Source organism: Thamnophis sirtalis, unplaced genomic scaffold (assembly GCF_051295495.1).
Source record: "Thamnophis sirtalis isolate CommonGarterSnake01/CBP01778 unplaced genomic scaffold, rThaSir2_p1.2 scaffold_7, whole genome shotgun sequence".
NCBI classification, from domain to species: Eukaryota; Metazoa; Chordata; class Lepidosauria; order Squamata; family Natricidae; genus Thamnophis; species Thamnophis sirtalis.
Genome location: NW_028261387.1, coordinates 32,650,561 through 32,676,316, shown reverse-complemented (window position 1 = coordinate 32,676,316; position 25,756 = coordinate 32,650,561). Strand labels below are relative to the sequence as shown.

The window sequence follows — 25,756 nt, the reverse complement described above, 5'->3', positions numbered from 1 at the left end:
GAATGTATATCTTAATTACTTTTAGCAATTCTTGTATTACAGATGCAACTTATTGTGGCTTTTAAATGGCAGATACATTTGCTAGAAAGAATTTTTTATCTACTTCTAAAATAACTGAATTTTTTATAATGAACAACTATATAATGAACAAAATTTCTAATGAGGAAGTTTCCCTTTCAAAAAGTATAATGCTAATTTCTTAAAAACACAAATCTTATAAAAACAGCATTAATTACATTGATGACAAATTATTATGTTAATATTTGTAACATTTTTCCTTAAGGATCAGACTAATGAGGAGAAGCACGCAGATGGACTTATAGTAAGTTTAAATGTAAACTATTACTTTTTTTTTATCTCTGCAGAGCATTAAAGCTACAGTCATGTGAACACAGAGACTTAAACCTCACTTTTCTTCCTTTCTCTCTTTTTTTCTCTCTCTCTCCCTGAAATAAGTGTTTCATTCTCAGTATCCTGTCAGTGTTCTAAAACCTCTAAATTCCACTGTTTCTTGTTAAGATTCTCTGTTTCCTATTAATAAAGCAAAATTAAAATTGCCACTATGAACGGGAAGAAATTGGGAAGAAAATTTAATTTTCTGGTGTGCCAGAAATTGTGATTGTTGTCAGAATGGAAGTCTCTTGCTTAAAAATATAATTTGTGTATCATGTATAGTATATGTTCTATGTCTAAAATGAAGCTCCACCAGGAACTTTTGATAGCTGAGATTCTTTTGCTAGGAATAAGCCTGTATCATGTTAGGAAAATCCTCATCTTCTTGAACCCATGTCTGGAACAATACATCCCAATGCCAGACAGGTTAGATCAACTGTTTATGGACCGACGAAAAATGTATTATCCAAATTTTCAACATCTATATTTAGCTATACGTTTATTGTGATTGACAACTGTAAAGAGTCTACTGAAGTTTACAGTTCTTTATGTTGAATAAAGTAAAAACATAAGTGGTGTTTTCTTTTGAAATTAGTTTTACTATTTCTCAAGGTGTGCTATGGGAATATTTTCCTAAGGCTATAACATAAATTAATTTTTGGAGATTATTCTTTTGTATGAATTAGTCTCTTGGTTCCAGTTTATTTCTCTGTTTCTCACCTTAACCTTCTTTAGACAAAGTTTGAAATTTAACCCATACCTCTGATAGCTAAAAAAATGTGTTTGAGTAAAGAGCCAGAACTTCCCTCTGACATATTTTTCTATCTAAATCTCCCAATTCCCTCTTTTCTACTTGTCAATGGATTAAAAAATACAATTTGACAGTGGAATTGGAAAATTGATAATTGGTTGAAGTTGATAGAAGTGATTTAAAAGGGTGAAGCACTTGCCAAAATTCTGTCCTATGATACAAAGCAGCATTGATTTTTCTGATTCATGCAAATATACTGTCTGTAGATTTATTCAACATTAGCAACACAAACCATGGGGATGTCACTTTCTGATCAATGCAGAAAGCTACCTGGTTGGAAACCTTGACATTTACCAGACATTATTAGCCTGACTCATACTGCATGTAAGAACAGATATTTGTGTCTGGGTCTTCCTTGGTGAACTTCCGTCCACCATCCTCCTGTAGGTTTGCTGCTCCTTGCACACAGAAATGGATAAAGAATGCTGTTTACCTATAATTAAAGTGGTCATCTGCCATCTTTGGTAATATATTTCCTTTTCTTCTGATCATAATTGTGATTGCTAATTTCCTGAATTGGGATTGCATGGCCATGGGGATGCTGTGATGGACAGAATTTTGCAGGCTGGTTTTAAGTTCCCCTCATTCAGCTCTGTTGAATGGTCATAATCTGAGCATTACCTATGTGCTAACATGTTTACATTCATATTTCTAAGGGTTTTTTTATTTATACTTCATGCAGAATAGCAGAATGTTGTATTTTGGAGCATATATTAAAATGATTTATAAAGTTGAAGCCTGTAGTATCTTGTATTTTTCTTTTTATAATCCTACCTCAATGCTGTTTAAATGTTTATGGTAATAGAGCTTCATAAGAAATCTACATATATGAAGGATGCTTCATTTTTTAAACAGAATCTTAAGTTTTATCATGGATATTTAAACAGAAATTCAAAATAGCAGGCACATCATTTAGCAGTTAATAGCAGCTATAAAACTCCTCCTTTTCCTCTGACATAAAGGGAATGAAATGTTTGCTTGTTACTGTGTTTAGATATGGCAAACTAGTTTGACCACAAATCAACATCATAAATAGTGTCTGTACTCATACTAATAGTCATGATTTAGTATTAAATTTAAGAGGTATATATTGGATAAATATGCTGATTTGGATAAATATGCTGATTTACCAATTTAGAGAAAATTGCAATGCATTATTAGAAGATAGTAAGGGTTTCATTTTCTTTAGTACAATAGATTGGTAGCTTTACAGCTTTAAATATAAAAAAATGATATTTTTAAAGTATTTAGGATCCAAGTGTCAAAATCAAGACTGAATTGATCCAGGAAGCAACCAGTAGAACGTGTAAAACATTACTTCAGTGGGCAATGTTGAATCAGTTTAGTCTTCAAGGTGGTCTTGAAGAATAGAGCAGTGTTAAACATAATAATTAATTTTGGTTGAAACCAAAATATTGAACCCAGAATGCATAAGACAACATTAAGCATGTTTCTGGAGTACTTTGCCTCTTAACCTCCTTAAAACGGGATCATCACTTCCATTCTAAAAGTACAGATAATCCTTGACTTATGATCACAATCGAGCCCAGAATTTCCATTGCTAAGTGAGACAGCTGTTAAGCGAGTTTTGGCACATTTTATGAACATTCTTTCCACAGTTGTTAAGTGGATCACTGCAGTTGTTAAATTAGTAACACAGTTGTAAAGTGAATTTGGCTTCCCCTCATGTATCACCTTTTGCAATCTTCTATCAAATTGACTTTGTTACAAGATCGCAAAAGGTGACACATGACCCAAGAACTCTGCAATCGTCATAAGTAGAAACCAGTTGCCAAGCATCCGAATTTGAATTTGTGACCATGAGGATGCTGCAATGGCTGTATGTGAAAAATGGTCATAAGCCACTGTTTTCAGTGCTGTTGTAAACTTCGAACAGTCACTAAATGAATGATTGTAAGTCACCTGTACTCAACTTGTGTTGATTAATTTTCCAATATGCATGATGTAGTATTAATTTAAACATTAGTTTTAATATCTCCCCCCCAAAAAATAACATGTAGAAATTGCATGTTTGGATCAGTTCAATAATATAAACACAATATATTTTCAGAAACTAGTAGTTCTGATTGGCATAATTATTCTGTAATGTGTGCTAATCTCTATCATATAGATCTTTTGCTGTACAAATGTAAACATAATACATAAAGTAGGTAAGAAGAATGAATGCTTGAAAAATTTTTTTAGTATGGCTTAAGCTAATTAAAATTTACTTTAAAAATATAATACAATTTTTACTAAATTCTATATTTTACAGCTTTAGTTTTATGACTGGCATTACAATGATTTATTGGGAAAAGTTACAGAATGGATTGGAAAATTCCCAGAACAGTTTTCCAGTTCTTGGTGCTTACTGCTGATCTTCTACAAACAAACAATTTTCACTTCTCTTGTGATGTTAAGGAGACTACAATTTTATTTCCATGATAGAGAAATTGTAGGAAAATATTAGTCTTAAAATAAGCTAACAACATTAATTTTATAGAGAAGGCCCTTCCTTTAATTCACATAATTTAACTGCAATTAGTACTTGCTAGTATGAATGGTACCCCTATTTTTGTGATGTAGTTTAATTTTAGATACTGAGATAACTGACTGGCTGCTTAATATTAGATCGTGAAGCGGTATATAAGTCTAACTGCTATTGCTAGATACTTTGGTACTATGCTTTATAGTTTAAGGTATTTGGTTTTGTATTAATCTAAGAACAGGGAGGAAGTGAACAACGAAAATACTATAAGAGCATCCTGGAAGTAATAAAATAATTATGTGCAAGATTCTACTATATATCTAGTTCATAAGTGTCATTGAAATATTTCAGATTAGATTCAGATACAAGTTTTTTCATAATGAAAGCAAATTGTTCACTGAAAATAATGGACCATCACTGATTTCTTCTTTTCCAGTTTGTAATTGTTACCTGACTGTGTCATGTTTGTGGGAATTAAAGCTGTTCCATTTTAAATGGAAGATACAGTTACTATAATTGTTCCCATTATATGTCATTTTTTTAAAGTAATTGGGACCTGAAATTTCTTTAGCTTACTTATTTTAAGAATTGTATCCAATTTACCAAGTTGACCTTAATTGACTATTCACTCTGAAAAATTCATTTTTATTATGGACGGCTAGCATCCTTGCTAATAATTTGGGCAACAAAAATACGTTCTGCTTTTGCTACTCTTGAACAACTGTACTTTCCCTTCATCTTTTCATGAGTTCTCCTTTAATTTTTACTGTTGATGCTGACTGCTGGAAACCCATGCTCTATATCCCCTTTTCTGTATAAACTGAGTTGTTATTGTTCTGGTTTATTCTTTTGCTTTGAAACTCAAGACTTCTTCCATTCTAAGCAAATGCTACTGGATTCGATTATTTTCCTAAATGTTTAAATTGTTATTCTTCTGTTTGCTCTAAATATAACATACTACTTTCCTGATAGTGCGTTCTGCAAATTGCAAATATAGATTATGTTGTTTTCTGAAACACTAGAGGTAATTTATGTTGCTTTTCAACTTGGGAACAGCACATTCAGAATTGTGCTAATGAAGGAGAACTGATTCCTGCATGAGTAAAGGAAAGTAAACTGCATAATGATGATATGGCAGTTGTGTGCTATTTCACATAATGCTGATGTGGGGAATCTGTAACCCTTCAAATGCTCTGAAGTACATGTAGTCCTCGACTTATGACCATAATTGAGCCCAAAATTTCTGTTGCTATGCAAGACATTTGTGAAGTGAATTTTGCTCGACTTTATTGCTATAGTTGTTAAGTGAATGACTGCAGTTGTTAACTTAATAATACAATTGTTAAGGAAATCTGGCTTCCTCATTGACTTTGCTTGTCAGGAGGTCTCAGAAGCTGATCACATGACCTTGAGACACTGCAACTGTCATAAGAGTGAAAAACGATCATAAGTCACTTATTTCAGTCATGTTGTATCTTTGAACAGTCACTAAACAAACTATTATAGGTCGAGGACTTCTTGTACAAATTTTGGCAGTCCAGCCAATATGGCCCAATTGTGATAAATGCTGGGAATTTTACTTCATAATTGCTGGAGAGTAATAAGTTCCCTTTCCCCAATATTAGCAATGTGATACAATTTCTACACAAAATAACCTAGGTCTCATAGTTTTCTTTCCCTTTGAGTCTAGTCACCCAATTGAATGTTAGATATATGATTGAGGACACATCCTGTCCACTAGTGTAGGAAATAACCAATTTCATATAGTAGTTATTTAACTAGGTGGAAACTTTGCTGACTTTTTTTTCTTTAGAACATCAGAATTTGACATCATATGTTCATTACCTGATTTTAATAAAAAGGTTTCATTCCTGCATCAAGATTTGGCCATGAGAAAGCTTTAAAGAATTATTTTGGCTGATCATTTCAATCAAAAAGTTTTTTAAAAAGAGTGGTGAAGTGTTACCATATGTTTCACCACAGATCAAGCACCTTTTCCCCCCATTTCGTCTACATGAGCTTTCATAATCAGACTGAAATACTCAGTCCAATGGTATATGTTCATAGTTCTTCAAGATGCTTGACAAATTCAGCATCTTGACTGATAATATTGTTGGGTTGCATAAACAAAATAATAAAACTGTATCTCTAAATGACTTGTAATTTTTTTAGTGTTGCCATCACATCAGCAAATTAAACTTTAAAGCAGGAATCCTGGCTTTATGATACTAAAGCAACTAAATTAACTTTAATGGACTGTAATTGTTATTTTTATAGACTACTGATGTGATAAAACCATTTAATTTTGTTTCTCAGGACTGACTTCCTGCACAAATCATATTTTATTGTGGTTCTCAAAAAAAGTTCATCTGTTTTTTATATCACAGAGCACTATTAATCCTGTTGATGCAATATATCCACCTAGTCTCTTGGAATCTTCAGTGAATAGCACAATGCCTACGCAAACTGTCTTACCTCCAGGTATAGTGTTTTTTTTTTAAAAAAATACTGTCTTGTATATAAGCTAATACCTATTAAATGCTTTAAAAATATTTTCATCTCTTTCCATTTATTTTCACCGAATGCAGAAAGGAAATTTTGATTTGTGACATATAAAATTGCTAATCCATTGTAAATTAAAATTGGAATGTCCAACCATTGTTCACATTTTCAAGTGGTCCATAAAAGTTCTAGCCATATAGAGGACGCATTGTAGTAGAGTCAACAATATTTTTCCAATTTCCCCAGTTGCTCCTGCCATTTTGAAGGAAATATGTTGTAGTAAGGCTTTAGTTCCTTGATTGGGGTATTGTTTACCTGATTGTTGCTTCCCAATCGGGAAACTACCAAACAGACCAACAGTAAACAGCCCAACCAAAGAACCTGGAATACCTCCACCAACACTGAGGGGGCAAGCCACTAGATTATAAACAGAGAGCAAAACTCATTCCTTACTATCACTGATGATGTTATTTAGTTTGAGTAATGAAACGTCTTCAAGAAAACAACCAAGCTCGGAGAGCACCAAAGACCCATCTTTTCAACCCTGAGCTACAAATATTCTCCTTTATTGGCTAAAATGCAGTCATTTTGAGAAAAATAAAAGGAATGGAGGTGAATTAAAAGGACTAAATAAGTCTCAAGGAGAGTGAATAGAAGTAAAAATAAAAAAGTGAAGTGATTTGTTTAATGTTTTCAGAATCAGCTCAACTTTGCAAATCAGAACAGCGACCATCATCCCTGCCTGTTGGACCTGTGGTAGCATTACTTGGAAATAATCAGACTCCAACACCAAATAGTACAGGTATACCCCAACAATCTTCTGTTGCCTTGTTAAATATGGAACTTTATTTTCAAAGGAGTTTTGTTTATGAAGAGTACACAAATAGCTTTGCTAATGAAGCATGTTTTTACTAATTCCTTTAGATACAGTTATCCATAGCAAAGAATGACGATCCTGCCTTGTTTAAAATACCCTCAGTTCTCTTTGGAGGTGGTATTCCATACTTACAATGCTACTGCTCAAAATGAAAGTTGTTTGATTGTGACAGGATAGAAATTAAATAAATATCTATCTAATAACTACCCACATCATCTAATTTAGTGTAAGGGTTTAAAAGAAGAACATTAAGTATCCTTTTATGATATGGACAATTATAATGGAAATATATGAAATTTGCATCTGATGAACATATGATTCTATCAGCGATTCCAAATTGTTACAAATGAGAGCAGCTTAATTTTTAAAGTGAACGGCATACTTATAGCATAATAAAAATTGCTTAGCAAGGCAAATGTTTAGAACTCTTATCTGCTATCCCATTCAGCATTTTAGAATATTCCTTTCCAGCCCATCTTATTTTGTGTTCTTTTATATTGTTTATGAGATCTAGAAGCATTCATAGGAATAAATATGTTAGCTTTCTATCCATTATTTTTATATAACTGGGTCTTTAAAGGAGAGATATTAGTTACCGTACCTCTGTATTGTTTGTCTTGGTTTACTTGTTTAAATATTTGTATCAACTGTATACAAACACTTTGATTTATACTGTTACGTTCTCAAAATATTTTTTTAATAGGTGAAAAAGTACATATGCTTTTCCTTATTCTATTTTGATGATCAGACTTAAATTCAGTACATTAGCTTAACTTGAGTCACAGTAAAAAATAATGTATTAAATATCAGAAACACTTGGGAATTTATTTACATGCATAATCTTTACAGGAAGTGGACAGTCAGCACCCAGCAGCAGTTTAACTTCTCCAAGCCACGTCAATCTTTCTCCAAATACAGTTCCAGACTTTTCTTATTCTAGTAGTGAAGATGAATTTTATGATGCTGATGAATTCTATCAGACTAGTTCATCCCCAAAGAGATGTTTGGAGTAAGTGATAAAAAAGTATGCAGACAATTATTTCCTCCTAAGAATTTGCAAAATGACACATACTGTATATCAGCCCCTGAATCTTTTCCATAATGTATTGTGGATAGCTAACTTTTGTACAGTCTCTATATGTACACAAACAATTTTGGCTCTGAAATTGTCCCTTGCTTATGCATCATTCATATAGTGAAGTAATATTATTGTAGCAATTAACTCCTGGGAAGCATTTGATCAGTCTCTCTGTTTGCATTTTCAAGATTGGCTTTTTATCCATGAGCTGTTGTACTTAGTGTATTCCCAGTTCTAAACAATCTAGTATGACTACAGATGTAGAGGGATAGTCTTTTATAAGAAGGCTTCTTATTTTTTTGGATACAAATTGTGTGATTGTTTGTTCGAACTTGCTATACAAATGTAAACTGTTTTTCTTTCGTCTCTGTTCTGTTCCCTAAGCTTACTCTACATATTTAAGTTGGCATATATTTAATCTTTTTTCCAGGTATATACATACAATAGTATGAAAGTTCTTTCAAATTTGATTATATTTCAAATTATCTCAAATATATTCTATATTCAGCTATAAGAATTTTGTATTTTTCCATAGCCCCTCAGGATCTGGAACAATTCTAACACGTAGCAACACTGGGAGTAGCATGAAACGCCCAGATACAGCAGAGTCCCTCAACTCTTCAGTGTCTAATGGGACAAATGATGCTGGTAAGAGAAATTCACAAATTATTTAGGTTCTTAATAACTTCTGTACCAGTTCCAGCATGCTGATATACTGTAGATTTTTTAAATAATTTAAATAAATTTTATTTTCTTCTTGTATTTTTGAAATGTGGCCAGGAAATTATAGGGATGCATTTATTTTTTCCAGATCTTTTTGATCCTCATGATGACAGAGATGATGATGTTGAAGGGGAGTCAGTGGAAGAACACAAAAGTGTTATCATGCACCTATTATCGCAAGTTAGGTTAGGAATGGACCTAACAAAGGTGAGATTCTTTGAATTCTTGGAAATTATTACTCATATAAAAATTAAAATATGAGACATATTAACTTTTATATGAAATAAAAAGTTTGTATTCAACACCTAGGTAGAACTGACAATTTATGAAATCAGTTTATAAGTGGTTTGTCTATATTTTAAATTGTGTTTTATTGGTTTGAGACCATAAATGAAGTATTTTATTTGGTTTGACCAAATGCTAATTAAACACAGGATGTCTATAAGGCAGTTATACTGCCTTGAAATTTAACATCACTTTCATTGAAATTAATCTGATTTTGAAATTTGAACTTGCTAAGTTTTCTCTTTCCTCAGGTGGTTCTTCCAACTTTTATTCTGGAAAGAAGGTCACTATTAGAAATGTATGCAGACTTCTTTGCGCATCCGGATTTATTTGTGAGGTATTAAATTTTTGATCATACTCTGGTTTTCTCTCTTATTACCACATGCACATTTGATAATACTTTGTGCTGCATACAAACTTAGTCACATCTGTTTCATTGGTTACACACACACACACACAAACTATTTGCCTTTCTGGTAATCATAGAAACATTTTTTCCATTTGGAATTAAAAATCTTGAGGTAATATTTATATTTAATTTCAAAGTAAAATAATTCTTTTCTGTTTTCTTTAGCATTAGTGACTACAAAGATCCAAAAGATCGTATGATTCAAGTGGTAAAATGGTACCTCTCAGCTTTCCATGCAGGAAGGAAAGGATCTGTTGCAAAAAAACCTTACAATCCCATCTTGGGAGAAACCTTCCGATGCCATTGGTTACTGCCAAGTGCTGAACAAGAAGAAAATACGGTTAGTAAAATAGCTATATATCTGCATGACACTTTCAGCTAAAAGCCATGGAAAGTAGAAGTCTTTGTATCGTATTTGAACAATATAACTGCCAGAAAACAAACCGCAAAAGATGGCTCATAGTCATGGTGAGAGGAACCACTTGGCAATGAAATGATACATTATTATAGAATGCATCCTGTGAATTGTATTTTGTAAACACAGTTCCTACACTTGGTGTTTTTTAAATCTTTTTTTCCTCTATTGAGAATCACCTCTCAATAATTTCCTAATTTGGATTATATTTGAAGTAAGAAAAAATTTGGGTATATAAGCCATTCAACTTTAAATGTGAATTTGTAGGTTTCACATCAAACCATTATATGTTTTATGCCATTTGTTTTCTCATAGTTTTTTCATAGCCATTATCTGGTTTACTGATTATTTATTGGGTTTACATTTAACTTTTTCTTCAAGGAGTTCATTGTAATGTTTGGAGTTGCCATATCCTCAAACTTTATTATGCTAATAATGAAATCATTTAGGCTGAAACATGGTGATCAGTTTATGGTCAGTGTGTTTGATGTCTGAATAGAGATATATGTTGAATAAAATAACATAAATCTAAAACTGACTCTTGGAATTCTTTGCAGTTCATTTCCCTTACCTTAAGCTTTCCCTCATACAGGGTAATAGAGACTGTCAGTAATTTTCCAAGTAGTATTTGATGTAGTATAATTGTAGTGAATTGTAGACTTATTGAAGATTACATTTTCTATATAATGTTTGTATATACTCACAGTGAAGAATGCCCATTCTGACTGTCAGGATAATGTGGATTATAACCTGGATTTGAATTTGCAAATATTTTTCTACTGGGGTCAGTATTTTATTTAGAACTTCACAAACGTGTGTACATCTTATGCTGATTATCGGACCTCAGATCTATTTCAAGCTATTTAGCTCTCATCAGCTAGCCATACCCTTACTGGGATTTGAACCTGGGCTATATTACATACTAGGCAGAACTCTTAGCCATTAGGCCACAGGCTCTTATCCGTTATCACAGGCTCTTATCCGATAACTTATCTAGTTATCAGCGAAGCCAGGGTGAAAGGTATCTATTAGATTTTAGCTGATGAGAGCTAAATAGCTTGAAATAGATCTATACTAGTCTCCCTTTATTTATTTATCAGCACAAATAAAAAAAACACAAATATAACAAAGGCAACAGTAAAAATATTGGGTTTCTGTCGTGATGGACTCTTGTGACGAGCTGATTGACAGATGATGGAAGCAGTTAGCTTCCTCCCATAATTGGGGCTTACCAGGGGTTGTAAAAATCATATATATATATATGCTGGTCTTGTTGTATTCGGGTCTTTTCCTGTGTAACATTGAGATTGTCTTGGCAACGTTTTGGCGAGGTGTGACTCGCCATCTTCAGGCTGGTGTTTTTGGCTTCGTGTTTGTGTGAGTAAAGCGTGGTCGGAGCTGCCGTCTTTGGAAACAACCATGCTTTACTCACCCAAACACGAAGCCGAAAACACCAGCCTGAAGATGGCTAGTGAGACCTCGCCAAAACGTTGCCAAGACAATCTCAATCCTACACAGGAAAAGACCCGAATACAACAAGACCAGCATACCTACACCCGTGAAAATCTACGAAAACATGTGTCTGTGTGTGTCTGTGTGTGTATTTTTCCACCATATTTTTCTAACAGCAAACTCAAGTTTGAAATGTGGTGTGAAGGGAAGAATAATAGAAAACTATAAGGATGGAGAATTAGAAAACTAACCCCGGATAGGAGCTTTTCCTACTATTAAAGTTTTATTTTATACTGTCTACAAAAAATGAAAGTGGTAGATTTTCTCATATTTGAAGTACAGGTAGTCCTCAACTTACAACTATTTGTTTAGTGGCCATTCACTAAAGCCGAGCCGAGGTGGCGCAGTGGTTAAATGCAGCACTGCAGGCTACTTCAGCTGACTGCAGTTCTGCAGTTCGGCTGTTCAAATCTCACCGGCTCAGGGTTGACTCAGCCTTCCATCCTTCCGAGGTGGGTAAAATGAGGACCCGGATTGTTGTTGGGGGCAATATGCTGACTGTGTAAACCGCTTAGAGAGGGCTGAAAGCCCTATGAAGCGGTATATAAGTCTAACTGCTATTGCTATTGCATTCAAAGTTACAACGGCACTGAAAAAAGTGACACAACCATTTTTCACACTTTTCACACTTATAAATATTGCAGCATCCCCATGGTCATATGATCAAGATTTGGATTGACAGCTGGTTCAAATTTATGATGGTTGGATCATGTGAACACCTTTTGCAACTTTCTGACGAGCAAAGTCAATGGTGAAGCCAGATTCACTTAACAATCATATTACTAACTTAACTGCAGTGATTCATTTAACAACTGTGGCAAGAAAGATCATAAAATGGGGCAAAATCCACTTAATAACTGTTTCACTTAGCAACTGTTTCACCTAGCAACATAAATTTTGAACTCAATTGTGGACGTAAGTTGAGGACTACTTGTTTACTTTTTAAAAATATCAGTAAAATCTATTTCAATAACTTCCTGAAGAGATTATAAGAATACTGCACAAATTCAATATTTTCCAATAAAGAAGATTCCTTATATATTTAGAGGTTCAAACTTAAAGATTTAATTTACAAATTAGGTTTTTTATATTATACAATATGCCAATATTGCTCTGGTCCAGTTATTTAATTACTATTTTCCTAAAAAATATTCTGTGATCTCACTATTCTCACATAAGGACAGAGGGGTAGGTGACAATTTTAAAGTCTTAAGTGCTTAAAATCTTCATTTTACATGTAATTTTAAACGTGGAAAATACATATTGTCCATATTAAAGCATACTGAAGTGTTGTTTATATATTTATTTTTAAAAATCATACTAATGTAGCACCTACTTTGAAAGACAGCTATTACATTAACCCAAGCCTCCTTTCAGTTCTTCTTTAAGGGAATTTGATAGATACGTGGAGTTTTTAGTAACTCGGTTACAGACATAAATTTATTTTTCTATTTTTTAAATATAACTTTAGATCTAGAATATTTGTAAATATCTTGTGTACAAAAAGAAATGTGTATCATGCATAGTTTGGAATCTGTTTTGCAGGAGACAATTGCAGATGGACCTCTTCCATGGGTTTCCCCAAATAATGTGACATTTGTAGCAGAACAAGTTTCTCATCACCCTCCAAGTAAGTTATTTTGTTTGTAAATTATTTTTAAAACTATTGTTGCTGTTTTCATTTTGAAACTTCAGCGATTTTTTCTCCAGATTTCTTACTGGGAAAGCAAATGTGTTTTGTGTTTATTTCCTGCACTATAGTTTACCATATTTATTTGTCCTTTTAAGTTTCAGCATTTTATGCAGAATGTTCCAGGAAGAAAATTCAATTCAATGCTCACATCTGGACCAAATCAAAGTTCTTGGGAATGTCTATTGGTGTTCATAATATAGGCCAGGGTATGTCATTGTATCTGAATTTTAAACCTGAGTTTTAATTCTATAATTATAAAGTATTTTTGACAAAGTATGTATATATTTGTTTTTTCCTAATAGAGATAGCCTCTGACTGCTAATAACAATACTTCTAAACTATTAAAAACACTAATTCTGAGTGTTTTTACTAATTTTTGGTGTTTGGTAGAGGAATTTTTGTGACTTGCATGGATTGTAACTTATTGCTATTTTCTGTCTTTCTGTGTTAATATAAGAAAATGTGGGTTTGTTTAATCCAACCCAACAACAGGCAATATCTGGTTTTTCCATTAAAGACAATTTAATGAACTCTAGTCAGTTTTGATACAGCGATGAGAGTGATGGGAGTAGCATCTGGAGACCTATAAGTTGCTGTCACATATTAGATTGTCATAGTTGATTCTTATCTTAATGAGCAATGAGAGCTACTGATACTGCTTATCTGACGTTAACTGAGAACAAATAATTCAGTATTCTCTTGCAATGGTTCCTATAAAAGGATAAACCAGAATTCACATTGCTTTGCTCATTATCATTGACTATTAACAGATGCAGTTAGTTGTCTGGGGTCAGTTCTGTCCATTTTAATGTTTTCTCTCAGAGTAAGAAGTTTTTGACTTGCTTATTATTATCAAGTACAAGCCATTGGAAAGTAGTGGTAGTATGTACCAGCATATTGCTCATTCCCTGCTTGCTTAAAATTCTGCTGAAGACTTTTAATCAATCATAATAATTATTTGTAGAACATCCAGAAGAAAAGCTTTGATGATAGTATTAAAAAAAAGTGATAGTTATCACAAACTTGATTTTTATTAACCTGATTTTGTTGGCCTTTATTGAAATACTCTGCAGATGTAATTTTAGCAGGGATATTTAAGTTAGAGGATTTTATTTTGAAGAAAAATACTATGGTTCATCACTTAAATATGAAAAGCAATAAAATCACAAGTTAACTTTTTTCTAATTCTTATGCTACTGGTTTGCTGTTAAAAACCAATTTCAACTAGAATTTCCAAAGTAGCAATTTGTTCGGTCATTTGTTCGGTTCAGGGATGGCAAGCACTGCTGCTCTTTTTTTTTTATTATTACCTATGGGGTGGGTAGGGGGCATGAAATCGTCATTATTGGAAAAGGCAAGGCTAAAATTTTCGCTTCGGGGTGTCGGGCTTAGATTGTGTTCAAGTAAAATAAAAACATATCTTTTGAGAGCTAAATATAGCCATTCTGCTTTTGGTGACAGGGTGGGGGAATGAGTGGTCTGCAGAAACATAACCTGGCAGGTTATTTTTGTTCACCTTATTTTAATCCTTATTATTTTCCTTTCTCTCTATAAAAAATGGAACAATCCCATACTGTTATTTTTTACAGGGTGTGTATCATGCTTAGATTATGATGAACATTACATTTTAACCTTCCCCAATGGCTATGCAAGGCAAGTAATTCTAGTTTTCAGTAATTTTATAAGTGATAATTTTTTTTGTCTTCCTAGCTGTTGAACAATCTGAATTGGTTTTTTTGACAGATCTATTCTCACAGTGCCATGGATAGAGCTGGGAGGAGAGTGCAACATTAGCTGTTCTAAGACAGGCTATAATACTAATATAATATTCCACACAAAACCTTTCTATGGGGGGAAGAAGCACAAAGTAACAGCAGAAATATTGTAAGTATATATATATGGATGGATTTTAAAAGTCGCTGTCATTTCAAAGTTCTGATATAAAAATATAATAGAACTGCTGGAGACTACTTTTAATATTCCATAATCTGGTGCCCTCAAAATATCTTAGTACAGCCATGATAATGATGATGATCAATTCTGACCCTTTGATGATTCTCTGGCCAGTCTCTCCACATCTTTCGATCTTACACTGTTTCTTCAGTTTTTGTATGTTTTGGCTTGTGTCAACTTTGACAATGTCCAGCCAAAGTGTTTTTTTAGGGCCTGGTTTCCCACATGACATGACTAAAATAAGTGAAAAGCAGTTTCATGACTTTACTGTATTGTACCATACAGTATAGCCATCTAAGTTGGAAATAATAATTACAGTCAACTGCAGGTGACCAGTTTAGGGAAAGCAGTTTTAAGGATTTTTGACAGATCCCCTCAGCAGGTAGCAGCACCTAACCAGACCTTTTCTGAACTTTTCTGGGTTTGGATGCTTAGTAGGGCTGGGGTGGTTAATATTGAGATGAGAGAATATTAGTCAGTACTACTACTGTAGGATAGACAGGGACATTGAAAAATCATCCCAGAAAATTATAGGGTTATGTCAGTGATATCAATAAGAGTCAAGCTTGACTTGAAGAGGTTCTGATGTGCCATGCTGAGCTAAGCATTGAACTCAATTGACGAGTGGCCCCTGATTTTAATCCTTCCTTCTGTTTTTTAGTTCACCTAATGATAAAAAATCCATCTGCTCAATTGAAGGAGAATGGAACGGTATCATGTATGCAAAATATGCAACAGGGGTAAAGTATCTTGATTTTTGAATGTTTGGTTAATTCATAGATTAAACTGTTTTGTTGCATTTTCTCTTTTGTATTCCATAGGAAAAAGTTTGATAAATTCCAAGGATGTCATTAATTTAATATACCAATTAATCATTCTGCTCCAAAAACTGTATAGGTAGTCATTTCTTACCAAGAGTAATTAGGACCAGACTTTCCATCATTAAGCAGTAACGTCATAACATGTAATGCCATGTGACTATATTGCTTAGCGATGGCAATCCCTGATTCTGTCATTAAGTGAGATCAAAGATCTCCTCCTGGGTTCCAATAAGCAAAGTCAATGGGGAAGCCAGCAGGAAGTTGCATGTGGTTTGCAAGTAGGCCAGCAGGGAGTGGGGGGAATAGTTGCAGCAGTGCTGGGAATGGTTGCTGTGAATGAGGATGTGTCACAGGTGGCTGCTACAGATATGCATAAGCCCTATGGAGTATGAAATCCCTTTATAGTTGAGCTCCTCGGAAGAAAAAGCTGCAGGAGTGTGAGTTAGAGGAGCATCTTGCAATCTTCCAGCTTCCCTATTGATTTTACTTGTGGGAAGCTGGCAGGGAAGGTTGCAAATAGCAATCATGATTGTGGAACTGCAACTGGTGCTAAGCGCCAAGTGCCTGGATCATAATTGTGACCACAGGGCTGGTGGGACAGCCAGATCTTCAAGGGCTGCTTGTACCATTTGTTCAGCACAATGCAGCTTTAAACAGTCACTGAACGAGTGCTTGTTAACCAAGGACTAGTTACAGTATATAAGGGAATGCAAGATTAAGCCATTTTCAAGATATAGATAACTGATATTTGTTCTATGGCTAACATTTTTTTGAAATCAGTTGCATTATTGGAAAGCAGATATTGGATTGCATTGTTTTGTCTATATATAAAGAAATATAGATATGAATAATACTGATAAATGTTCTAATGAAAAATGGATTTAAGTTGAATAATGTAAACACCTAATAGAGATTTTCTTTCTTTAGGAGAATGTAGTCTTTATAGATACCAAGAAAATACCTATCATTAAGAAGAAAGTAAGAAAACTAGAAGATCAAGAAGAGTATGAATCCCGCTGGTCAGTGTTAATATACTTTTTTTAGTTTGCTACAATAACAGCTTCAAAAAGTATTCTCAAACTCAAGTAGTAATTTACTTGAACTAAATATAAGTAATCTTAATGAATGTGGGATAAGATAATTTGTTATAGTATTTTGTATGCTGCCTATTTCAAATGGATTATCAGCAGTTGAAATGCATATGTGAAAACTTAAAAGAAAATTGAAATGTTTTATTCAATTATAACAATACAGTTTGGTCAAAAATTATGCAAATCTATCTTTCTACCTACCTCTTGACCCACATTCTGAATAATGCATTACAGGTATTCCTCAATTTACAACCATTTATTTAATGATTGTTGAAAATTACAATGGCATCGAAAAAAGTGACTTGACTGGTCCTTGGGCTTATTCCTGTTGCAGCATCCCCATGGTCATATGACAAAACTTGGGTGCTTGATAACTGGCATGTATTTACAACAGTTACAGCATCCTGAGGTCATGCGATCATCATTTGCGACCTTCCCAGTCGGCTTCCAACTAAGCAGCCCAACTAAGAAGCTGGATTTGACCACTTAATCAAGATGGCAAATAAGTAACATCATGCGCAATTCACTTAACAACTGCCTTGCTTAGCAACATAAATTCTTGTCTCAATTGTGGTTATAAGTCATAGACTACCTACACACCCTTACCCTTCATCTTATAGAACTAATATACAAGTAGAAGAGCTCATAGAGTACAGATCACCCAATTCCACTTTGACAAAACTGATAAGCAAGAAAAATCACAGGTGGAATTCACAAGGTATTATCTAGCCTCTCAAGACTATACAGAATCAGGACCTGGGTGAATTTGAACAATTTTATCAGCAAAGTGTTTCACAAACATCCCACAGTGGTCTCAGGAAGCTCTTTTTGAATCTCAAATCCCCAAAACCTGTAAATCACCCTAAATATGACCACCGAGGGACACTCCACTACTGCAATAAGGGTGGAAGATTAGAAATTCTTTGCCACCTCTACTGTATATATAAGGCTCAAACACGAAGCCTTATGTCAAGTTCGTTTCTAGGCTTCCTGTATCAACATTCCAGGTTTTTTCTGCCACCTCATCTTCTGGGTCTCCTCAGTAAAATAGAGAGCAACTCAGATTAGTAAGCAGAGTGGTCACCCAGGGTGACCATCTCATCACACTGTCTGGTCACCTCTGTATTTTAGAGTTCAAACAGATATTTGATGAAACTGCCTGACAAATTATTAGGTCATCCACCAAGTGTTTTTAGAAAGACCGTTGGCTTACCTGAACGGTTGTTCTCAGGGCGCTGCGAGGAGAGTCCAAGCGTGGATTAACACAGCCTATCTGCCCTTGGACTGAGTAACATTTTTCTTGAACACGCCTCCCTTAGCCTCTCCATGTTCAGTTTAAAAACGAAAGGACAATCATATAGTAAGAGTTACAGTCAATAATATAGTCACAGTTTGTAAACAAACCCCCAGGGTGGGTTTGGACTCTCAGGTAAGCCAACGGTCTTTCTCCAGTGCGCTGCTTGGAGAGTCCAAGCGTGGGACATGCCCAAGCTATTGAGTCCCAGGGTGGGTAGGAACCGGAGCCTCCGGAGTCTCAGCGACTCTTTGCAAAATTCTTCTTCCGAAGGAGGCTTTGGCTGAGGCAAAGGTGTCTATTTTATAGTTTTTTATAAAGGCGGTAGGGGAAGCCCACATGGCCACCCTGCAAATGTCCAGAACAGATGCCTGGGTCGCCCAGGCTGCTGAAGCTGCCGCGCTCCTAGTAGAGTGTGCGGTGACCCTGCACGGAGCCTTCTTGCCTGATGTTCATACGCAAGCTTAATGCAAGCGCGCAGCCAACGACCTACGGTGTGAGACAAGACCTTGGGGCCGAGAGACCCAGGAAGGAATGAGATGAAGAACACCTCGGAACGACGGAATTCCTTAGTCCTCTTTACATAAATGCGGACGGCACACCGCACGTCCAACTTGTGCCATTCATGCTCTCTAGGGTGAGAAGGGTTAGGACAAAAGTTAGGCAATATAATCTCTTATAATTTTAGGGGTAAATGAAGGATCGAGTCTCAATATAACCCTGTCGGTGTGGACCACGCACAAGTCCTCCCTGGCTGAGAGAGCTGCCAGTTCGGACACCCTGCGTGCAGAAGTGATAGCCACCTGAAAGGCAGTCTTGATGGTCAGGTGGCATAGACTAGACGTACGCAGAGGCTCAAACGGGGGACCCGTCAGAGCCCTTAAGACAAATGGGAGGTCCCAGGACGGGTATCGGTAGACCATCGGTGGACTGATGTTTGCTGCGCCCTTCAGAAAGCTCTTAATTTGAGGGTGCTGGTTCAGAGACCAAGACGAACCCCTGGCCAGGATGGTTGACAGCGCCACAACCTGATGCCTGAGAGTACTGGGTGCCAGACCTTTATCCAGACCCTCCTGTAGGAAGTCCAGGGTCTGAGGGACTGAGGCAGAAAAGTCAACAATGTCTCTAGCCTTGCACCATGATGAAAAGGTGGTCCAGGTCGCATCATATATTCTGGTAGTGGAGGGTCTCCTGGATGCTTGTATTGTTCGTATGACCTTGTCAGAGATGTTCTGTTTCCTCAGGAGGTCCCCCTCAAGTGCCAGACGGCTAGTTGTAGCCACTGGGGGTCTGGATGACTGATGGCCCCTTGGCTGAGGGAGACTTGGTCCTGAGGAATTCGCCACGATCTCTGAACGGAGAGACTGACAAGGTCTGCGTACCAGGACCTCCTGGGCCAGAACGGTGCCGCCAGCAGAACTTCTGCCCGTTCGGTCAGGATCTTGGCCATTACCTGAGGGATGAGGAGCAGAGGAGGGAATGCATACAAGAGTTCCCGGGGCCACCCGCACCTCAGTGCGTTTGTCCCTTCCGCCAATGGTGATTGGTAGCGGCTGAAGAATCGTGGCAGTTGTGTGTTGGAATGTGTGGCAAAGAGGTCTACTTGCGGTTTGCCGAATCTCCTCACGATCTGTTGGAACAGGTCCGGGTGTAGGCGCCACTCCGAGTGATCGATGCGTTGTCGGCTCAGCCAGTCTGCCTCCCAGTTGCTGGTTCCGGAGATGTGATCTGCTCTGAGAGAAGCCAGATGTCGCTCCGCCCACCTGCCCAGAGCCTCTGCCTCGAGCATGAGCCCCATTGAATGGGTACCGCTCTGCCTGTTTATGTGGGCTTTTGTTGCCACATTGTCTGTCATTAGCAGCACATGTCTTCCCTATATCAGACATGCAAAGCAGCGTAGCTCGAGTCGGGCTGCCCTCAGTTCTAGCCAGTTTATGCTGTGGGCAGCCTCCCTCTGATAACACTGGCCTTGGGCAAGCTGACCCTGACAGTGGGCACCGCACCCCAGAAGGCTGGCGTCTGTGGTCACAACGACTCTTTCTGGTTCTTTGAACAGACAGCCCTTCATGACCGCCTTTGACCTCCACCAGGCCAGGGAGCGGGTCATCTTCCGCGGGAGGCACACGCGTCTGTGGGAGTTGCTGGTTTTCGTTCTCTGCATTGGAAGGAGAAACCATTGCAGTTCTCTGGCATGCATTTGGGCCCAGGGAACCACCTTCAGACAGGAGATCATGATCCCCAAGAGCTGGGACAGCTGGACGATTGGCACTGACCTGGACTGACGGCAGTGCTTTACTCTGCTCCTCAGATTGGTCAGGCAGCCTGGAGACAGGAATACCTGGCAGGAGTTGGAGTCGATGACTGCACCCAGATGTTGTATGCGCGTGGATGGACGGAACTGGCTCTTCTCCATGTTGACAGAGAATCCATGTTGTTGCAGCGTCCAAACGGTCAGCATGACATCGCGGTGCGCCTCCTCTGGTGTGACAGAATGAATAATTATATCGTCCAAATAACATTCCAGACGGACGGGATGAGTGCGGAGATAAGCCGCTACCACCGCCAGGAACTTGGTAAATGTTCTGGGCACTGACGAGAGCCCGAAGGGGAGTGCCTTGTACTGGTAATGCTTCCCTTCGGAGCAGAACCTCAGGAACCTCCTGTGTGCAGCATGGATGGGGACATGCAGGTAAGCCTCTTTCAAATCTATCGATGTCAGTAGATCCCCTTTTCTCACGCAATCCAGGATGGAGTGGAGGGATTGCATCTTGAACCTCTTGTAAGCCAGATGCTGATTCAGGCTTTTCAGGTCCAAGATGGCCCTCCACCCCCCTGAGCTCTTCGGGACCAAGAACAGGATGGAATAGAAGCCACGCCCCTCCTGGTCCTTCGGAACTGGTTCTATGACCTCTATCTGGAGAAGATGAAGAATCTCCGCTTGCATGAGCTCCCTCTTTACTGGGTTCCTGGAAGTGGGGCAACGGATGAACTTCCTCTGGGGGAAGGTCAGAAATTCTAGGACTAGGCCCCTCCTGATGGTATTGAGGACCCACGTGTCTGAGGTTATCTCCTCCCACCTGTCAGCGTACAGCTGTAGCCGACCCCCTATGGGAGGGACCCTGTGATGGTCACTTCCCTCTGCGAAATGGGCGGGGGTTGTTATTGTTGTTGTTGCCCCCGCGAAATGGCTTCCAAAAGGAAGACTGTGATTGTCTGCTACAGGACTCGAAAGAGGACCTATCTTGGTGCCTATCACCCCCCTGCTGGAATGGCCTCTGGTAGGAGGATGAAGAGGGTGCTTGGCCGGCTTCCTGGTTCCAAAAGGATTGCTTACGGAAGGAACCAGAACCTTTACGTTCATTCCTTTTTAAGGTGGCCGGGAGGACCTTCCGTTTGTCTTTGGTTTCGATGACAAACTTGTCCAGGGCCTCCCCGAACAGGAGCCCTCCCTTAAAGGGAGCCGATGCCAACTTCCATTTGGCTTTCATCTCTGCCTGCCAGTGCCGGAGCCACAGGAGGCGGCGAGAAGTAATATTGAAAGCTAGAGCCCTGGAGGCAAACTTCGCAGCATTCAGCGAAGCATCAGCTGAGTATTCAATAGCTGTAATAATTTTGGTAAGCTCATGACGCCACCTAGATTTTCTGGGGGGAGGTTTGGATCTGAGTTGTCTCAGCCAGAACAAGGATGCCCTGGTGAAAAATGAGGCAGAGGTGGACGCCTTAATGGCCCAGGTGGACACCATATGAGTTTTATGGCACGCCTTCTCCGACTTCTTATCCTCGGCCTTTAGACCTTCCAGAAGGTCAGCTGGTAAGTTGGAATTGGATGTTAGTGACACTACTGGGGCATCCACTTCCGGAAACTTCAAAATGTCCTCCATTTTCCCTTCCATAGAATAAAGGGATTTATCCCCCCCCCCCCACTAGGGTTGGTCAGGGTGCCGGGCTGGACCCATTGACGCTGGACCACATTCATAAAGAGGTCAGGTACAGGAATAAGTTCCTGGGTAGGAACCGTTTCCTTGAACAGTCCATGTTTATGGTCTTTGGATGAAGCAGAGACCTGAGCAGAATCAGATTTGGGGGTGGAGCCTAGCTCAGTCACCGTCATGGCCTTGTGCAGTATAGACTTAAACAAGGACGGCTTAAAAAGACCAGTGAAGGCCGGCTTGTCCGGAGGGAGGTCTTCGTCCTCTGGAAGCACGAAGCCCTCAGCACCTTCTTCCGAGCTAGAAGGTCTGATGACGTGGGAGGAGAGGCCGGCTCCTTAGAGGTGGAGGCCTTAGCCTGATGTTTGGTCTTGGGAGTCCTTGATTTTCGTGAGTCTCTCTGTTGGATGCCCTCCGCAATACCCTGGGAGATGGCCAGAGAGATCACCTCCCTCATTTCAGCTACCAGTGCTGGGCTCTTGCCCTCCCTCAGGCGATGTTTGCTGGTGTGCCCATGGCGCCTAGCCCTGCCTGAGCTGGAATCCCCTTCCTCGGGCAAGATGCTCTGGAAGGAGTCCCGATCTTCCCTGATAGAGGAGCTGGGCGAATCAGGATAGCCCCAGGAGGCCTCTGGTGAGGGATCCCTGGACCCATAATCCTCCACAGAGGGAGACCTACTGCCCCTTGGAGATTGATTCCCTTGATCTGAGGGGGAATGATCCCTGTGGTGGTGAGGGGCTATAGGCTCCGCCGCCTTATGGGGACGAGATGCCTCTCTGGTCTCCTCTGGAGGCCCTGCAGTCCCTGGGGATGACTTGCTACTGGTGCCCTTGTTCCCTTTTCCCTTTTTGGCCAAGGGATCCAATCTATTTTGTTTGCTAGAGGGCCCTGCCTGCTCCTCCTGCGCCTCCCTGCATTCCTCAGCCATGCTGCATTAGGCCACGAGTTATGGCCTGGGGAAGGCGATTACGAACTGGAAGGACACCAACGCTGGCCAGCCAGCTCAAACGCGTTTGCAGATACTTCAGGAGGGAAAGGGCCGCCTGTTGGACGGAGTCCTTCCTCCCACCGCCCTCGGATCCCCGAGACTTAGCTGAGGAGGGAAAGGCTAGCCGGCGCTCCAGACTAGCCCCGCACCCCCGGCGGTGTTCTGCGGCTGAGAGATAGTGTTTCTTGCTCTCCCTGGTGCGCTTCTTCGTTCTTCGCTCTCCCAGAGCTCCAGAGCCTCCACACGCAGCAGCCGAACACTTCGGGATGACTCAAAATGGCGGCCGATGCACGCGCAGCCTTCTCCCACCAATTTCGCTGTTACTCAGGGGAAAGCCCGCGAAGCGGCAGAAACGGTTGCCGCTGTTGCCGGGTAGACTAGAGAAGCGCCGCAACCAGCGGCAAACGCCCGCGAGGCCCAGGTAGAATGGCAGTCGGGGGAGCCGAGAATGGGACGCCGGAGAGCCCCCCGCCCTCCGCTCGCCAGCGGCAGCTGGTCAAGCAACTCACACGCCCTGAGCTGCTTGCGACCAGCGGATGACAAGGCCAGCCCGGGAATCCTCTCAGCAGTTAATCAAGCCTTTACATATATTCTTGTAGACGATTAGAGAAAAAAGGTGGTCAGGGAATAGGGCAGCATATAAATAAAATAAACCTTCAAACCTTCAATTTGGATTTGGCACTCCCAAAACAGTCCCAACGGGCGGACTGAGTTTTTAAACTGAACATGGAGAGGCAAAGGGAGGCGTGGTCAAGAAAAACGTTACTCAGTCCAAGGGCAGATAGGCTGTGTTAACCCACGCTTGGACTCTCCAAGCAGCGCACTGGAGAAATTATCAGGTTCCATAACCCAACTTCACACCATTCTAATTGGACCCAGGGATGTCTAAGGTAGTGATAAACCTCATTCAGATCAAGAATGATCTAACCGTAGTAGTGGACCAACTGTAACATTTTATAGTTTCAAATCAATTTGAGCAGGCTTAATCCCAGGTAGAATTTAGGAACACATGTGATGGTTTCAATCTTTCCAAACATGTCTTTTTAGATTACTAAATTATAGTGTATGGGTTTTTTTTGCAACTTGAATATTTTTCTATCTTTTCTTAAGCCTATGGAAAGATGTAACCTATAATTTAAAGATCAGAGACATTGATGCAGCCACTGAAGCTAAGCATAGGCTCGAGGAAAGGCAAAGAGCTGAAGCCAAAGCCAGGAAAGAGAAAGAGATTCCATGGGAAACAAGGGTAAGTTTACATTCAGAAATCATTTCCTATGTTAAATCCTTTTGCTCCTATGAAATTGTTAATGAGTACTTTTCTTCTACAGCTGTTCCATGAAGATGGAGAATACTGGGTTTATGATGAGCCTCTACTCAAGCGACTTGCTGCCAGTAAATATTAAGCAGGCCAAGCCTGTGAAGTTCAAGCCTTGACTTAGTGGCACCAATTGTAATGTTCAAAGGACTCTTCTTTTGGAGAGCCTGTCTCCTTCAGTTACAGTTCCTATCTCAGGGATACTGGACTTTCTCATGCAGTGAACAATTAAAACAGGAAGAGCCCTGACTGTGTAGCAGTAATTTATATTAGCCTTTTCTGTCTGATCTCCTATGCTTCTAGGAGAATAAAACCAAGGCTCAAGCTAGGCATACATACTAAGCATTGCTGTAAAAGGTGCAATGAGGCATGTGCCTCATACATAGGTTTCTGGCATTTACACCATACATTCACATGGCTTCACTTATTTAGAACTTGTTAATTTCTATGTAAATATGAGGACTTCTTTTGCCAGTTTAGAAAATTCAAGATCGCATTTAACAAATAATAATAATGGTAGTAAAAAAATCTGGCATTTGTTTGCCCAAAAAACTCTTTGAATTTTTAGAAACAGAAATGTAATTATAGATTACCATTTGATTCTTGCAGATGCATCTTTAATGCTTCATAAAATGGATTTTCAAAAGTATGCAGTGTTTTATTTTAGAGGAAATCATTTGCAGTCTAAAACACTTTGCTATAAAGATGTTCAGGACAAGTCAATCCTGTTCAGCAGAGATATTAATTTGGAAAATTCAGTTGCCCATATCATGTACTGATTTATATCCTGAATAACACAGAATGAAGACTTAAGTCACCCGTTGCTACTATTTACTGCACATCTGTTTTATCTTAAGGACTTTTGTCCAGACACCAACAAGTGATCACAGCGAGGTCTGTGCTATTTTATTCAGAAGCTGATGATAGCTTTAAGCTGCATGATCTGACTTTATGGATCTGTTCTTCTTTTCCTCGGCCCCATGATAACCCAGTTTAGCTCAAAGTTTAAAAATAAAAAAAAATGATCCTTCAATTAAAATGCCCATTCTATTTTAGGGACCGTTGAGATTAAATAGTGAAAAGCTCTTTCCTCTTATGTTTTTTTCTAGAGAATTCAGATAAACTTAATTGATGGACAATTTTCACACTCTGTATTAAGGCTGCCTTAATACAGCATTA

The 25,756-nt window shown here is 38.7% G+C and overlaps 1 protein-coding gene across 5 annotated transcripts in view; it reads left to right on the top strand.

Annotated features, from left to right (window-relative positions):
- OSBPL9 (oxysterol binding protein like 9) overlaps nucleotides 1-25,226 on the top strand; it is a 70,729-nt gene extending 45,503 nt beyond the window's left edge. For 3 of the 5 annotated variants that reach the window (XM_087719669.1, XM_087719672.1, XM_087719674.1), the window contains 16 exons: nucleotides 284-322; nucleotides 6,080-6,173; nucleotides 6,892-6,996; nucleotides 7,921-8,080; nucleotides 8,685-8,797; nucleotides 8,961-9,079; nucleotides 9,409-9,494; nucleotides 9,732-9,906; nucleotides 13,039-13,123; nucleotides 13,282-13,392; nucleotides 14,776-14,839; nucleotides 14,930-15,070; nucleotides 15,801-15,879; nucleotides 16,888-16,979; nucleotides 24,373-24,508; nucleotides 24,591-25,226. In XM_087719669.1, the coding sequence (XP_087575795.1) occupies nucleotides 284-322; nucleotides 6,080-6,173; nucleotides 6,892-6,996; nucleotides 7,921-8,080; nucleotides 8,685-8,797; nucleotides 8,961-9,079; nucleotides 9,409-9,494; nucleotides 9,732-9,906; nucleotides 13,039-13,123; nucleotides 13,282-13,392; nucleotides 14,776-14,839; nucleotides 14,930-15,070; nucleotides 15,801-15,879; nucleotides 16,888-16,979; nucleotides 24,373-24,508; nucleotides 24,591-24,665 (1,674 nt within the window). In that variant the 3' untranslated portion in view covers nucleotides 24,666-25,226. The remainder of the gene's footprint in view (nucleotides 1-283; nucleotides 323-6,079; nucleotides 6,174-6,891; nucleotides 6,997-7,920; nucleotides 8,081-8,684; nucleotides 8,798-8,960; nucleotides 9,080-9,408; nucleotides 9,495-9,731; nucleotides 9,907-13,038; nucleotides 13,124-13,281; nucleotides 13,393-14,775; nucleotides 14,840-14,929; nucleotides 15,071-15,800; nucleotides 15,880-16,887; nucleotides 16,980-24,372; nucleotides 24,509-24,590) is intronic. The other 2 variants (XM_087719671.1, XM_087719670.1) reach the window with 1 other exon arrangement.
- The last annotated feature ends 530 nt before the right edge of the window (nucleotides 25,227-25,756 follow it).